This window comes from Culex quinquefasciatus, chromosome 2 (genome assembly GCF_015732765.1).
Source record: "Culex quinquefasciatus strain JHB chromosome 2, VPISU_Cqui_1.0_pri_paternal, whole genome shotgun sequence".
Taxonomy (NCBI): domain Eukaryota; kingdom Metazoa; phylum Arthropoda; class Insecta; order Diptera; family Culicidae; genus Culex; species Culex quinquefasciatus.
Window position 1 is genome coordinate 24,524,229 of NC_051862.1, and position 16,522 is coordinate 24,540,750.

At 44.6% G+C, this 16,522-nt stretch overlaps 3 protein-coding genes and 2 pseudogenes across 4 annotated transcripts in view; 2 read left to right on the top strand and 3 right to left on the bottom strand.

The window, feature by feature from the left end:
• The window catches only part of LOC6035891, a 70,890-nt gene extending 61,008 nt beyond the window's left edge, over positions 1-9,882 (bottom strand). The window contains exons 1-3 of one of the 2 annotated variants that reach the window (XR_005277638.1): positions 9,646-9,882; positions 8,919-9,591; positions 4,861-5,812 (exon numbers count right to left, since the gene is read on the bottom strand). Coding sequence is in view for 1 of the 2 variants with exons in the window: in XM_038256769.1 (XP_038112697.1) it covers positions 4,924-5,812; positions 8,919-9,591; positions 9,646-9,745 (1,662 nt within the window). In the remaining variant the exon portion in view is untranslated. Of the gene's footprint in view, positions 1-4,726; positions 5,813-8,918; positions 9,592-9,645 lie in introns of those variants that run through there. The other variant, XM_038256769.1, reaches the window with a different exon arrangement.
• Positions 9,883-10,027: 145 nt separating this feature from the next.
• Positions 10,028-11,830, top strand: LOC6035892 (SET and MYND domain-containing protein 4). Its single transcript, XM_038250208.1, has 2 exons — positions 10,028-10,389; positions 10,444-11,830. Exons 1-2 carry the CDS (start codon positions 10,106-10,108, stop codon positions 11,828-11,830), a joined length of 1,671 nt encoding a protein of 556 aa, XP_038106136.1. The 5' UTR covers positions 10,028-10,105.
• A 238-nt stretch (positions 11,831-12,068) lies between these two features.
• Positions 12,069-14,480, top strand: LOC119765937 (annotated as a pseudogene).
• LOC6043667 lies at positions 14,445-15,586 on the bottom strand (annotated as a pseudogene).
• LOC6047348 (glutamyl-tRNA(Gln) amidotransferase subunit C-4, mitochondrial-like) lies at positions 15,561-16,413 on the bottom strand. Its single transcript, XM_038257783.1, has 2 exons — positions 16,258-16,413; positions 15,561-16,180 (listed from the first exon to the last, which is right to left on the bottom strand). The coding sequence occupies exon 2, from the start codon at positions 16,099-16,101 to the stop codon at positions 15,583-15,585; it is 519 nt and encodes a 172-aa protein (XP_038113711.1). The 5' UTR covers positions 16,102-16,180; positions 16,258-16,413; the 3' UTR covers positions 15,561-15,582.
• Between the last annotated feature and the right edge of the window lie 109 nt (positions 16,414-16,522).

The following is a 16,522-nucleotide window of genomic DNA, read 5'->3' on the forward strand; positions in this document are numbered from 1 at the left end:
TTCCCCCGGGGCCTGGGGGGACATTTACAGAAACATACGAGTTGTGGCAATATGGGTATCAAAATTCATGGTTTTTTATACTGAACATAATAATGGCCATTTCGACAGTAGTGGCCACAACCTGGAGTGGCCGGTGCCCTCAAAGAAGGTTCCCCGGGGCCTGGGGGGACATTTACAGAAACATACGAGTTGTGGCAATATGGGTATCCAAATTCATGGTTTTTGATACTGAACATAATAATGGCCATTTCGACAGTAGTGGCCACAACCTGGAGTGGCCGGTGCCCTCAAAGAAGGTTCCCCCGGGGCCTGGGGGGACATTTACAGAAACATACGAGTTGTGGCAATATGGGTATCAAAATTCATGGTTTTTTATACTGAACATAATAATGGCCATTTCGACAGTAGTGGCCACAACCTGGAGTGGCCGGTGCCCTCAAAGAAGGTTCCCCCGGGGCCTGGGGGGACATTTACAGAAACATACGAGTTGTGGCAATATGGGTATCAAAATTCATGGTTTTTTATACTGAACATAATAATGGCCATTTCGACAGTAGTGGCCACAACCTGGAGTGGCCGGTGCCCTCAAAGAAGGTTCCCCCGGGGCCTGGGGGGACATTTACAGAAACATACGAGTTGTGGCAATATGGGTATCAAAATTCATGGTTTTTTATACTGAACATAATAATGGCCATTTCGACAGTAGTGGCCACAACCTGGAGTGGCCGGTGCCCTCAAAGAAGGTTCCTCCGGGGCCTGGGGGACATTTACAGAAACATACGAGTTGTGGCAATATGGGTATCAAAATTCATGGTTTTTGATACTGAACATAATAATGGCCATTTCGACAGTAGTGGCCACAACCTGGAGTGGCCGGTGCCCTCAAAGAAGGTTCCTCCGGGGCCTGGGGGACATTTACAGAAACATACGAGTTGTGGCAATATGGGTATCAAAATTCATGGTTTTTGATACTGAACATAATAATGGCCATTTCGACAGAAGTGGCCACAACCTGGAGTGGCCGGTGCCCTCAAAGAAGGTTCCCGGGGCCTGGGGGACATTTACAGAAACATACGAGTTGTGGCAATATGGGTATCAAAATTCATGGTTTTTGATACTGAACATAATAATGGCCATTTCGACAGTAGTGGCCACAACCTGGAGTGGCCGGTGCCCTCAAAGAAGGTTCCTCCGGGGCCTGGGGGGACATTTACAGAAACATACGAGTTGTGGCAATATGGGTATCAAAATTCATGGTTTTTGATACTGAACATAATAATGGCCATTTCGACAGTAGTGGCCACAACCTGGAGTGGCCGGTGCCCTCAAAGAAGGTTCCCCCGGGGCCTGGGGGGACATTTACAGAAACATACGAGTTGTGGCAATATGGGTATCAAAATTCATGGTTTTTATACTGAACATAATAATGGCCATTTCGACAGTAGTGGCCACAACCTGGAGTGGCCGGTGCCCTCAAAGAAGGTTCCCCCGGGGCCTGGGGGGACATTTACAGAAACATACGAGTTGTGGCAATATGGGTATCAAAATTCATGGTTTTTTATACTGAACATAATAATGGCCATTTCGACAGTAGTGGCCACAACCTGGAGTGGCCGGTGCCCTCAAAGAAGGTTCCCCCGGGGCCTGGGGGGACATTTACAGAAACATACGAGTTGTGGCAATATGGGTATCAAAATTCATGGTTTTTATACTGAACATAATAATGGCCATTTCGACAGTAGTGGCCACAACCTGGAGTGGCCGGTGCCCTCAAAGAAGGGGCCTGGGGACATTTACAGAAACATACGAGTTGTGGCAATATGGGTATCAAAATTCATGGTTTTTATACTGAACATAATAATGGCCATTTCGACAGTAGTGGCCACAACCTGGAGTGGCCGGTGCCCTCAAAGAAGGTTCCCGGCCTGGGGGACATTTACAGAAACATACGAGTTGTGGCAATATGGGTATCAAAATTCATGGTTTTTATACTGAACATAATAATGGCCATTTCGACAGTAGTGGCCACAACCTGGAGTGGCCGGTGCCCTTAAAGCAGGTTCCCCCGGGGCCCGGAGGACTTTTTACAGAACCATACGAGTTGTGGCATATTGGTATCAAAATTCATGGTTTTTGATACTGTACATGAAAATTGACATTCCGACAGTAGTGGCCACAACCTGAGTGACCGGTGATCTCAAAGCAGGTTTCCCCGGGGCGGAGGGTCTTTAACAGAACCATACGAGTTGTGGCAATATGGATATCAAAATTCATGGTTTTGATACTGAACATGAAAATTGACATTTCGACCGTAGTGGCCACAACCTGGAGTTGCCGGTGCCCTCATAGAAGGTTCACCTTGGGAGAACATTTATGACAATTTTGCCGACAAATCTATGAAACAAAATAAAATAATCTTATTTCAGATTTCACTAGCAATCCAAAAACACATTCAAATTGTTTGGTCCTATGTCTTTCGGTTATGTCTCTGACATACCATCTTGAACTTTTTTTTTTTTGAAAAGATCCAATAAACCAAATTTTCAGTTTTCGCTTTTTGGGTGTTTTTAATACCCCTGACTCAAGGCGGTTTCAAAAACACCCAAAAAGCAAAAACTGGAAATTTGGTTTATTGAACCTTTAAAAAAAAGTTCAAGATGGTATGTCAGAGACATAACCGAAAGACATAGGACCAAACAATTTGAATGTGTTTTTGGATTGCTAGTGAAATCTGAAATAAGATTATTTTATTTTGTTTCATAGATTTGTCGGCAAAACTGTCATAAATGTTCTCCCAATGTGAACCTTCTATGAGGGCACCGGCAACTCCAGGTTGTGGCCACTACGGTCGAAATGTCAATTTTCATGTTCAGTATCAAAAACCATGAATTTTGATATCCATATTGCCACAACTCGTATGGTTCTGTTAAAGACCCTCCGGGCCCCGGGGAAACCTGCTTTGAGATCACCGGTCACTCAAGGTTGTGGCCACTACTGTCGGAATGTCAATTTTCATGTACAGTATCAAAAACCATGAATTTTGATACCCATATTGCCACAACTCGTATGTTTCTGTACATGTCCCCCCAGGCCCCGAAGGAACCTTCTTTGAGGGCACCGGCCACTCCAAGGTTGTGGCCTCTACTGTCGTAATGGCCATTATTATGTTCAGTATAAAAAACCATGAATTTTGATACCCATATTGCCACAACTCGTATGTTTCTGTAAATGTCCCCCCAGGCCCCGGGGGAACCTTCTTTGAGGGCACCGGCCACTCCAGGTTGTGGCCACTACTGTCGAAATGGCCATTATTATGTTCAGTATAAAAACCCATGAATTTTGATACCCATATTGCCACAACTCGTATGTTTCTGTAAATGTCCCCCCAGGCCCCGGGGGAACCTTCTTTGAGGGCACCGGCCACTCCAGGTTGTGGCCACTACTATCAAAATGGTCATTGTTATGTTCAGTATCAAAAACCATGAATTTTGATACCCATATTGCCACAACTCGTGTGTTTCTGTAAATGTCCCCCCACGCCCCGGGGAAACCTTCTTTGAGGGCACCGGCCACTCCAGGTTGTGGCCACTACTGTCGTAATGGCCATTATTATGTTCAGTATAAAAAACCATGAATTTTGATACCCATATTGCCACAACTCGTATGTTTCTGTAAATGTCCCCCCAGGCCCCGGGGGAACCTTCTTTGAGGGCACCGGCCACTCCAGGTTGTGGCCACTACTGTCAAAATGGCCATTATTATGTTCAGTATAAAAAACCATGAATTTTGATACCCATATATATTGCCACAACTCGTATGTTTCTGTACATGTCCCCCCAGGCCCCGAGGGAACCTTCTTTGAGGGCACCGGCCACTCCAGGTTGTGGCCACTACTGTCGTAATGGCCATTATTATGTTCAGTATAAAAAACCATGAATTTTGATACCCATATTGCCATAACTCGTATGTTTCTGTAAATGTCCCCCCAGGCCCCGGGGGAACCTTCTTTGAGGCCACCGGCCACTCCTGGTTTTGGCCACCACTGTCGAATTGGCCATTTTTCATGAGAACCGCCGCATCATAGCGACTTCCACGCCGTCCGCTTCGCTCGAATTTCCTCCTTCTGCTGCCGGTGGTTCTTCCTTCTGGTTGCTGGTCCTCTTCTTCTATTGGCCGCTGTTGCTGCTGCTCCGTGCCGGCCCGACGTGCACAGTTCGAGTGCTCGTTCCAATGTGACTTGCTTTTGCGAAATTTTCTGCTTAAATAGCGGCAGAGCCGGAGAACGGCACAAAAGGGGCGCGGTCTCGAATGCATACACTCGCTCTGATTGGTCATCTGTCCGATTTGTACTGAAAAATTACTCATTTTGATTGCATGTTTTAAGTGCTTTAACTATGTTTAGTCAGACTATCTATGTAGTTAAACAATAGCTGAAGTCTTCCTCTTTCGATTGGTGGTCCAACCATTTGGATTGATTCACAGGGAAAAAAGATATAAGCGTTCAAAATGTCCCCTTTTTTAACGCTTAAAAGTGACGCTTCGGATCGAATTTCTGAACTGGCCCCCCAATATAGTAAGTAAAGACATAGTCCTATGTCAAAAAACTCCAAATATGATGAAAACTTATGAAATTTTACTTTTTCTATCTGGCTAAAAGTTTGTTGTTTCTCATTGATGAATTTCTTTTAAGCTCCACAAAAAATATTACGCCATCATTCTTTTTTTCAATTTCAACATTGCATTCATTTGCAGATTCTAAAACTTAGCTTAATTGCACCCAAACCAAACACTATAAAAAGAATTCAACAAAATTTGCGCGACTCAAACAACGATTTCAAATGCCTCCGTAATTTCACTTACCTTTTATTTCTGATAAGTCACTTATTTCGCGAAATGGCACGTTATTCATTTTCTCCGCACGTCTCAAATTCTCTGCGTCGGCGAAAACTCCGGATTCCAGAAGCCGGGCGGCGTCTCGTGCAGCTGGGCCTGGCGACACCCGCGACAATTGCGCGCCAGCTTGGCCCGAATCTCGTCCGGCGTCAGCCCTCGCAGCTCCAGAATGCGGGTGTGCTTGGTGCACTCGGTGCAGCGTCGTTCCGGTGGTGGCGCCGGTTTCGGCACCAGCGGCCCGACCCCTCCAAAGGTGTTGAACTTTCGCAGGGGGGAACTGCGGAATTCCGGCGGTTTGCGGATCGTGGGAGGTCCCATCGCGTCCAGGATGGTTTTACGCGAGGCTTGCTCGCGCCGTTGTTCCTCCCGGATGGCTTCCATGAAGAGATCGTTCCGGGTCGGTTGGGACTCCTCGATCGTGATGACGTTGTCCTGGGAGGGTGGTTTGACGATCTCGACGCCGCTCGCGTCCAGAATGCCCTGCTCAAGCGCTGGGGTGTCCAAGGCTAGGATTTTGCTTTTGGTGAGTTTCTTCTGGCTGGACGGTTCCTGTTTGACCCGGACGACCTTCGTACCTCGACTCAGATCCTTTTCCGCCTCGGAAAAGTAGGTCTGATCGATGTCAAAGTTGTCCTCGTCGGAATCGACGGCGGGCTTCACGGCTTTGCGGGGTTTGGCCTCGGGACTTTTGAACACGTCGTCGTCTTCTTTTTGGGCAGGATTATTGGAGGTGGTGGCGGTGGAGGATGACGGGGCCGCTGCAATGAGCGAGGATTGTTCCTTCTTGCGCATGCTCTTGAAAAAGCGCGACCCGCTGAAGGACGTTGGACTTGGGACGACAAATTCGTCAAAGTACGTCTCGTCGTCGTCCGCTGCGGAGGATTTGTTGTCCGGGAAGCGCAGCTTGGTTTGGCGGAGTCTGGAGAAAGAGACATATCACATACATTTTTCGTTAATTTTTTACGAAGAGCTTTATTGTAGGGATCTTACGGTGTAGCAATCTAAAGTTTCGCGAAAAGAATTGAAACGCTCGAAGGCTGGTACGAAGATCAGAAAGGACGCAAAACTCTGGACTTTGATTTGCTTATTTTTTGAATGTGCCGTGTCAGTAGTTATCAACTCGACATAACAATACTAAAAAATCTGAATTTCTGATATTTTTTTTAATTTTATAAAATCTTTTTTTTATAAAATCTTTCATGCATCTTGAATATTTTGCAAAACATTTAGAAAATTTTAGGAATTTGGAGTATTTTTTAAACTTTTATGAATCTTGAAAATTGAAAAAAATAAATAAATAAATATTATAAAATTTAAAAAAAAATGAGAAAATTAAGCAATTTGAAAATTTTAAGAATGTTGACAATCAATTATACAATAAAAAAATAAAAAAAAATTTCAAAAAACTCTCAATTTTTAGAATTTTTAAAAATTTTAAAATTTTTAAAAATTTTAGAATTTTTAGAATTTTTAGAATTTTTAGAATTTTTAGAATTTTTAGAATTTTTAGAACTTTTAGAAATTTTTAGAATTTTTAGAATTTTTAGAATTTTTAGAATTTTTAGAATTTTTAGAATTTTTTAGAATTTTTAGAATTTTAGAATTTTAGAATTTTAGAATTTTAGAATTTTAGAATTTTAGAATTTTAGAATTTTTAGAATTTTTAGAATTTTTAGAATTTTTAGAATTTTTAGAATTTTTAGAATTTTTAGAATTTTTAGAATTTTTAGAATTTTTAGAATTTTTAGAATTTTTAGAATTTTTAGAATTTTTAGAATTTTCGAATTTTTAGAATTTTTAGAATTTTTAGAATTTTTAGAATTTTTAAGAATTTTTAGAATTTTTAGAATTTTTAGAATTTTCAGAATTTAAAGAATTTTAAGAACTTTTCGAATTTTTCGAATTTTTCGAATTTTTCGAATTTTTTGAATTTTTCAAATTTTTCAAATTTTTAGAATTTTTAGAATTTTTAGAATTTTTAGAATTTTTAAAAATTTTAGAATTTTTAGAATTTTTAGAATTTTTAGAATTTTTAGAATTTTTAGAATTTTTAGAATTTTTAAAATTTTTAGAATTTTAAATTTTTAGAATTTTTAGAATTTTTAGAATTTTTAAAAATTTTAGAATTTTTAGAATTTTTAGAATTTTTAGAATTTTTAGAATTTTTAGAATTTTTAGAATTTTTAAAATTTTTAGAATTTTTAGAATTTTTAGAATTTTTAGAATTTTTAGAATTTTAGAATTTTAGAATTTTTAGAATTTTAGAATTTTAGAATTTTTAGAATTTTTAGAATTTTTAGAATTTTTAGAATTTATAGAATTTTTAGAATTTTTAGAATTTTTAGAATTTTTCGAATTTTTCGAATTTTTCGAATTTTTCGAATTTTTAGAATTTTTAGAATTTTCGAATTTTTAGAATTTCTCGAATTTTTTGAATTTTTCAAATTTTTCAAATTTTTAGAATTTTTAGAATTTTTAGAATTTTTAGAATTTTTAGAATTTTTAAAAATTTTCGAATTTTTAGAATTTTTAGAATTTTTAGAATTTTTAGAATTTTTAGAATTTTTAGAATTTTTAGAATTTTTAGAATTTTTAGAATTTTTAGAATTTTTAGACTTTTTAGAATTTTTAGAATTTTTAGAATTTTTAGAATTTTTAGAATTTTTAGAATTTTTAGAATTTTTAGAATTTTTAGAATTTTTAGAATTTTTAGAATTTTTAGAAGAAAAAGTTAGATTTTTAATTTTTTAATTCCAAAATTTTAAATTGAAGAGTTTAATTGAATTGAAGAACTTTTAAATATATTTGAGTTCTTTTTTTTCGAAAATTAAGGACCCCTCGCCCAAGACGCCCAAGACCCTCCAGTGTGTGCTGAAAATGCTGTTACGTAACCCGATATTTTGCAGATCAAAGCAACCCACGACCATAGGCACCACACTCCAGGTGAAAATTTTTGACAGGTCGGTCGTGTTCAATCACTCTTCCTGGTTTTCAAGATCCTCCGACCAAAAAAACATGGACCCCGAAACCGACCGCCAGGAACGGGAAGATTCCCTCATCCGCCAGCTATCCAGCCTGGACGTCAAAATCAAGCAGATCAAGAAGATCACCAACCTTCCCCCGAACGTGCGCGCCAAGATTGAAGCGCTGAAGAAGGTGCAGCTGGACCAGCTGGACCGGGAGGTCGAATTCCACCGGAAGGTTCACGAACTGGAGGTCACGTTCCAGCAGCGCTACGCGGACATTAACGACAAGCGGCGCCAGATCGTGGACGGGACGTACGTACCGCGGAAGGAGGACCTTCCGGTTGGCTTTCCGGAAGTGGAGGGCGATCAGACGAGCGGAATTGCCGAGTTTTGGCTGACCGTGTTCAAGATGACGCCGGTGCTGCAGACCATGATCCGGGAGGCGGACGAGCCGGCGCTGAAGCGGCTGGTGGACGTACGGGCGGTTGTGAGGAACGACCCGCAACCGGGGTTCGAGCTGGAGTTCGAGTTTGAGCCGAACGAGTACTTCAACGACCGCGTGCTGAAGAAGCAGTATTTGATGAAGTGCGCACCGAACCCGGAGAATCCGTTTTTGTTTGGCGGGTATGAGATTTACGACACGGTTGGTCATGAAATCGACTGGAAGGAGGGCGCTTGCTTGACCACGCTGACGGAGACGGACGAGACTGGGCAGAAGCGCCACCTGATGACGAACAGTTTCTTCAACTTTTTCAACCCGAAGAAGCTTTTTGAGAAGACGGATCCGGCGCTGAGCATCCAGTTTTTGGAGACGGATTTTGAGATTGGGTACTACATTAAGGAGCGAATCATTCCGCGGGCAGTTCTGTTCTTTACCGGTGAGGCCAACGACGATTTGGACGATCCGGATTCGGATGAGGAGGAGGACGACGATGATGGAGAGAAGCTGACCGTCAGTGAGGAGGACAGCAAGTAATTTGAAGCAGCGATTGTGTATTGAGTTAATTTGAAGTTTTTTAACCCTTAATAAAGAAACGTTCAACCTTAATTCCCACCCACCTTGTGCGGTTCAGCAACGATCCGGTGCTGTCCTTGCCCGTACTGGTCGGCGTCCTCCTGAGCACCGCAGAAGACTCGCTCCGTCCCACGCCCGTGCTGCTCTTCTTCGCCGTCCACTTGCCAACGGGCGCCAAATTTTCCTGCTGTTCGACCTTCACCTTGGGCGTGGTCATCTTTTGCCGCACCGGCAGCTGCTGCAGCTGTTTGTTCGTCTCCGGTGACATCTGGAAGTTGGTCGAGAAGCGGCCCAGCGACAAATTATGCTTTTTGCGCTTCTTCTCCGTCGAGTCCAGCTTGGGTGGAGTGCTCGGAACGTTATCGGCTTGGCCGGGCAGGTCCCTCCGTGGGGAGAGCGGTTCCCGCACCGTAGGAGGACTCTGAGTCAGCGCGAAGAAGGACTCCTCCGAGTCCGGGAGATCGATGGCCTGGTTGAGCAGCGAGTACGTGGACACTTCCGGGTCGGATTTGTTGCGCACCATGGACGAATCTATAGCGTCGTCCACGCACCGGCCCGTTGAGGTGGCGTTTGGGCGGGCCGTGGACGGTGAGTCGAACGAATGGGCCTTGCGACGCTTCTGCGGAGGTTGTTCCACCACGGGGGAAGATTGCTTGCGCAGTTGAAGAAACAGTGCGTCGTAGTTGCTGGTGATGTCGGCGGCGAGCAGTTTCATGCCTGATTTGAGATAGTCATTTATTTAATTTGAATTTTGACCAAAACAAAACATACTTTGAGCGGTTTCGAACAACGTTCCGAACATCTCGAGGAAACGGTCGTGGATCTTCCGATGCTCGGCGAACGTCTCCATCAGGAGCGCGTGGTCACACATTTTTCACCGTTCAAATGCAAGGAAATCATTAAATTTACATGAAACTTCTTACTTTAGCAAATCAACAAGCAGAAACAAAATTTAAAATAAAAATTATTTTTAGCCGCGAAGAGAAACCCCAAAATAAACAAACGGCGCGGTTTACTCTGCCAGTGTGGATTGTTTGGGTTGTGGATCATGTTCTGTGCACTGGGAAAAAAAGTCGCGCAGAGTTTCGTTGGGACTAAACTGTCAGAAAGTGGGTAAATTACTTTTTTGGTGGGCTGGCGCGGTTTTGGCGGGAAAATCTATCACAGCCATTGCAACCAAAATTTACGGATTCGAACAAAAATCTTGAAAATTTAACATTTTGTGGTCACGATGAAGAAAAACATGGTAAAACAAGCTTTAAGTCGCAAATTTGATACCGGCGAATTGGATCGCGATTCTGACCTTCAAGATTTTCTAAAATCCATCAACGAAACAGTTCGAACGCTGAACATTTCGGAAATACGCAAATCCGACGATTCGGCTGCAAAACTCCGTATCGCCGGAAACCAGCTCTATCGGGAACGTAAGTACGACGAAGCGCTGGTCTCCTACAACGAGAGTATCTGCTACGCGGAACCCAAGTCGGACCAACTGGGCATGGGATATGCCAATCGGTAAGTGGCGCAAGCTGGCTTGTAGGAATTTAGGTTTAACGGCGTTGTTTGCAGATCGGCCGTTTACTACGAGCAGGGCGAGTTCGAGTTTGCCCTGTACAACATCGATCTGGCCAAGCGGAACAACTATCCGGAGAAACTGATGCCGAAGCTGCTGGCCAGGGAGCTCAACTGCAAGCAGCAGATTGTTCTGGGACATTCCAAAGGTACGGTTCCGCGTCCGATGATGAGCATCAACGTGGACACCCATCCGAGGATCCCCTTTTTGGCCGATGGGATCGGAATGAACTATTACCCGAGGTGTGGACGAGGATTGGCGGCTGAAAAAGACTTTAACCCGGGCGATGTTATCTTGGACGAAAAGATCGAATTGTGCGGGATTGACTTTGACTTAGCTTGTCACAACTGCAATCACTGCAGTGCTCGATTCAACTACAGCTTGATTCCTTGTCCAACGTGCCCGATCTTCATGTACTGTAGCCAGGAATGTCTCGAGCAGAACTGGAAGTTCTACCACCGATTCGAGTGTGGCGTCGCGACCAAGCTGAGCAGTGCTTCATTCGTTACATTGATGGTTAGCCCACGATTGTTTTTCTACGGATTGTCGCAGTTTGGAGATGATTTGCAGGCCATGATGGAGTACTGCGAGCCCGAGGTCACCGAGCCATCTAATCCTCTTGACCTGGATTACACAAATCTCAACCGGCTAGAGGTGTACAAGGCCTTGTACAACAATCATCCATTTTCTGATCCCGAGATTGAGTATGTGATGAAATATGTAGCCTGCGTCTATTACGTCGTATTCCTGGAGAACCCTGCGGTCAGTTCGATCATTCTTACTGCAGCCCAGCAACGGTTCTTCCTGCTATCCCTGCTGCAACACGCTCGCTTATCCTGCTCACTGTTGGCGGATACTTCAGACTCCCAGTCGCGATCGCTGGGAACAATTTCCCCAGTTTACAGCATTTGCAACCATTCGTGCGACCCAAACGCGGCAACGTTCATCGACTCCGGTCGCTCCAAGGTAATAATCCTCCGTCCCGTCCACAAAGGGGAACAGATCGTCACCTCCTACGGACCTACTTGGTGGCGTCCCCGTCCCGGACACATCCTGGGATTCCGGTGCAGCTGCATTTCCTGTAACGCCGACCAGAAGTGGCGTTCCATGATCGAGCAGCGCTTTTCGCCGGAAGCAAGCAAAAATTTGCAAACGCTGTACGAAGTAACGGCCAGAAACGAATTCAGCGTGGCCAGCAAGCTCAACGCGTTGCAGCAATTTGTCAAACGATACGCCGATCGTTACCACCCTCAGAAGGACCTCGGAATGATTCTGAGCTCGTATCGTCTCCTGTTGGACTTTGCCGTTCGCAACGAAAATGTTGCGCTGGAACGGGCGCATTTGCAGGCCGCCTATGCTGACCATTCAGTGGCGGCAAAGTAATTTCTTGTTCTTTTTTTTACTTATTTTGATTGATAAACTGGATTGAACCTGAAATAAAACATGAAAGAATAAATGGACTCGTCAAACACAAACAAAATTCTATTTATTCATCTAATCTAATCTTTTCGAACACAAGCGCAGCCAGTCCGAAGAAAACATGGTGAGAGCAGGACACATTATTTGTTTACAATCCCATAACGACCCTTTTGCATTGTTTTGCTAGAAGTCCTGTTTTACGATGTTGTCCCGTCACGCTACATTTTCCTTTCAGGCGAAGCACCGCTACAATCTCGGGTACAATAAATATATTGTACATTCTACAAGACATTTCTATGTAGGAAAATAAATTATCTTTCCAAATATGTAAACACATTGAGAAATAAATTTCTTCTTTTATTGTGTCACTACAGCCACGTTTTTCTCAAAACGCACGGTTTGTACATGATGCTTTTTGAAAATTCTAGAGTAAATTTTCAAAAGGTCCTATGCGACAAAAGTAAACAAACTGAGTTATTTATTGCATGAAATTCTGCAAGCCGAAAACTACGCTTTCCGCTGATCCAATTTTTTAAAAGCCTTTTATTTTTTCAGTTATTGATAAAATACAAAACAACCTAAAACGATTCTCAATAAATTCTACACCAAACAATTATAGGTCTTTTTACCACGTGGGAGTCCTATGTGCATTTGGGTCAAACGTGCACATAGAACCTTAGCAATTCAACTTATGATCCATTTATATCATTTTTCAATTATGATGCATATACGATCATATAAAAATGACCAAGGTGCATGATTTTTAGTTAATTTGTTAAGTCGTTTTTTATGAAACTCTGAAACAAAAATATTTTGCAATATTCATGTTTGACCAGTCCTTGCGCAACGTGTAGTCATCAGCTGATCGATAATATGAAATGTTTCAATGCTTGCAGTGCGAGAGAGAGAAACCGTTAGGAGAGAAAATCGACCAATCAGTGCTCTCGTAGGCATCTGTCAGATAGGTTCATGGAAAATCATCCTATCCGACAAGGTAAACAATCTTGCACATAGGAATTTTCATGTTTGCGGCTATTCAGTTGTTTTAATTTGCTTTTTTGTTTTAAAAGTGCTTTAAGCCGAATACTTGTGTCCAGGTAAGTTTTTTCTAGAAAAAAAATGCGATGACTGCGTTTTGGCAGCTGATAATTAAATTTAAAAAAAGTGTTTCTTGCATTTAATTTCATATTTCATTTCAGATGTGTGGCACCCGGGATTGGACGCCGTAGGGACGAGGATTCGCCGAAGGCCATCCTGAACCGGCTGACCGGCCATGTCCCGTGCGCGGCCAACGAATACGCCTCGCTGGCCAGCGTCGACTCAATGAAGGACTTTGTGGCCAGCTGGCGCGACTGTCGCCCTTGCGAAGCTACATCGTCGTGCTGGAGAACGCCGAACGGGTGCGCGACATAGACCACAACGTGCTGCCAATATTGCTGCGACTGCCGGAGGTGACCCGGCGTGCGTGCTGCTCTGCTGCTCGTGTCGGATTAGCCGTTTGAAAAGTACTTTGTCAGGACGGGGCTCGCGCCGGTAGTGAAGCTGTTTGGGGCCGAGTACAGCAAGAAGGACATTTTGGTGATTCTGATGACCGATTTCGAGGCGGTGCGGGGTAAATTAAGGATTGAGTTAGAGTAAGGGTTATTTTGGATGTTTGAGGGCGATTTGTGGTACTGATTGGTTGTATTTTTTAGGTCTTACAAGGTCGGAGGAGGAAATTGATAAGCGCACAGAAAAAAATCAATTCTCGAAACCGTGAAGTCAGTTCACGATTATGAGAATCACGAAGGAATATATTCACGTTTATGGTGCAAATGCACCATACTCATGAATAAATTCCTTCGTGGATCTCACATTCGTGAACTTAATTCACGATTACGGGAATTGATTTTTTTCTGTGCGTCTGAAGATTGTGGAGATGCTGACGCCCGATTTCTACGAAAACTACCTCAACATCTTTCTGAACGTGTTCTTCAAGGTGTGTCGCGACTTGAAGGAGCTGCAGCTGGTTGCGCTCGAGTGCTTCCACAAGTAATGCGAACCGATGCTGGACGGGACGATTGCCGCGGACGACGTGACCCGGCTTTGGCGGAACATTTCTAAAACCATTAAACTTGCCCTCGGGACAATCTACATGCGCATTGGGAACATCAACCAGAAGTTACTACGTCCCATCACCGTCGACGGCCAGACTTCTTCGGAATCCGTCGAGCAGATGCAAACGATGAAGCGGCTGGCGCAAAACCTGGAACTGCCCTTCTACGCCAAGTTTCTGCTGATTGCAGAAGAAGCGCCTCCAGTCGGTCAACGCAAAGGCCAATGTGTCGGCGTTCACCATCGACCGGCTGTTGGCCATCTTTTACGACATTCTGGACGAGAAGGTCGGCCTGACGTGCAACTTATTGGCGCAAATCTCAACGCTGATTCATCTCAAGTTCCTGAACTTTGCCTCAGACTTCAGTGCACCGTATGAATGGACTTTATCGTGCATATCGGCAAGATGGTCGGCTTCAATGTGAGACAATACCTGTGCGATTTCTTCTAAGCTTGCGCTTGCGTGTGTTTGTATTTATTAAACTCAACTTGTTACTATTTTCAATAAAATTTATTCTGGTAAATCCGAGATGTGAAGCGTTTCGCTGAGGGTGGTGTCGCGAGACCGCAGCTGAAAGAGGCCACTCTGGAGACACTGGTCGCGCAGCAGCAGGCAGTACGGGACGGCAATCGAGTCGAGGTGGTGCAGCTGTTTGGCCAGGGAACGACTGCCGTTACGCTCGGAGCAGTCGAGCACGGGAAGGTTCGCTTTGCGCAGCACGTTGCACAGGTTTTTGGCCAGGTCGCGCAACTCCGGCATCAGGGCGGGGTCTGGAAAGCGAGAAAGACAGTTACAACTCAAATCAGAAACAAGAACGCAGTACTTACCGTCGGAAAGACACACGATACCACACTTGAACGGCGCCAGCTTGCGGTGAATCCTCACGCTTGCATCACCGCCACTTTCAAACGCATCCAGCACGATCTGCAGCGTGGCCACTTCGACGCACTGACGCAGCCGCAGCATACTGGGCCGAATCCTTTTACTGCTGGTTCGGCCCACCTTGAATCGAAAGTCCCCCAGCTCTTCCTCTAGGGCGGCGGCGTCCGCCGGAAAGAGTTCCAGCAGTTCCAGCGTGAGTTCCTCTCCGCCAAGGCGACTCTTGATGGCGACGGATTGAACGCGCGTGTCCGCGTCCTGGCGGGGGTCCGAAATTAAGAACCGGCCCGGATTGCAAACATAACGCATCCAACAAATCTTGCGCTGACGTTGGACCTTGTACATGAACTCGCTGGAGGTCGACGGGTTGATCAGGTATCGGCAGGAGAGCGTGTGACCTTGGTCCAGATTAAGGGTCTAGGAATCATTTAAGGAAAGCTTTCCGTTCGCAAATCGCTCCTCTATTGTAACTCCAAACGGTACATTCGGATCAAAGGTTTTCTTTACAAAGCTCAGGTTCTCCCGCAACGGAATCCCAGAACTTCCTTCGTACACCGCTGTTCCAGCTTCCCCTCGTCTAAACTCATCTTTCAGATCATTGCGCAACATTCGTCCAATCGGAATCAGCTTAAAACCGTCCACAACATTATCCCCCAAACCTAACGCTACAAATTTACTATCCCAACAAGCTTCCAGCAGCTGTCGGAAGCCCACAACCCCCTTTCCACCAACCATTCCCCGCTCACTTCCTCGGTTCCTGCTCGAGTGCAATATTTCCCGGTGGCGCCACAAAGTTCTCCTCCTCGGTAACGCGTGCATTCCTCAGCACATCCTGCTGGATGTTCCTGTCAGACACGCGGTCCTCGCGCAGCGTCAACCGCTCCCGCTCCAGCACCGTATACAGCGGTTCCACGCCGTCGGTGTCCACGGACAGAGTCTGCGACGCAAACTCGATCGCGTCCTCGAGCGTCCGGTGGGCCTCGGCGCTGTCCAGATCCAACAGGCTTAACCGCTCCAGCAGCTGCACCGTTTGGGCGTCCACCGGGATGCGGGTTAGTGTCGACTGGCCGTCAATCGTAGATTTGTGTGGACGCTGGGGAACCTTGCTCGGATGTTTAAGCTCGTGGAAATTGATCTTTTGCCGGGTGCTCTTTTCCTGTGTCCCGGATATATCGGCCGGCTTCGTTGAGGAAAATGTCCTTACCAGCGAGTGGAGGGTGCGTCCCGGGGGTGGTCGTAGATGGAACGGAATTCTAATCATGTCACAGGAGGAGCCGAACTACGAAGGAACACGGGATTGATAAGCTGAATGCAAGAGGAGAATCAGCAGTCGTCATCGTCTGTAATATAAATTAAACGCGAAGAAACGAATAAATTACGAGCTGTCACCGTACTGTAAACCCGAATAAAAACTTACCTGAACACAAGTGTTTCAATATGACAAGAATAAAACACTTAAAAACGGGAAAAAAGCAAAAATCCCAAACGAAAATTGTCAAAACATGCAAAGTTCTATGCGTACTCTGCAAAATATTATTTACATTGCCGGATAGGTCGATTTTCCAGCACCTATCTGACAGATGCCGGCGGAAGCGCTGATTGGTCAACTTATTCTCATAACGGTTTCTCTCTCCCGCTCTGGAAGCATTGAAACATTTCATACACTCGATCAGCTGATGACA

Bases quoted from the DNA above. Each gene is read 5' to 3' on its own strand.
- LOC6035892 (XM_038250208.1), top strand. From the start codon at position 10,106: ATGAAGAAAAACATGGTAAAACAAGCTTTAAGTCGCAAATTTGATACC. The intron at 10,390-10,443 runs GTAAGTGGCGCA...CGTTGTTTGCAG, and splicing joins GGCATGGGATATGCCAATCG to ATCGGCCGTTTACTACGAGC.
- LOC6047348 (XM_038257783.1), bottom strand. From the start codon at position 16,101: ATGATTAGAATTCCGTTCCATCTACGACCACCCCCGGGACGCACCCTC.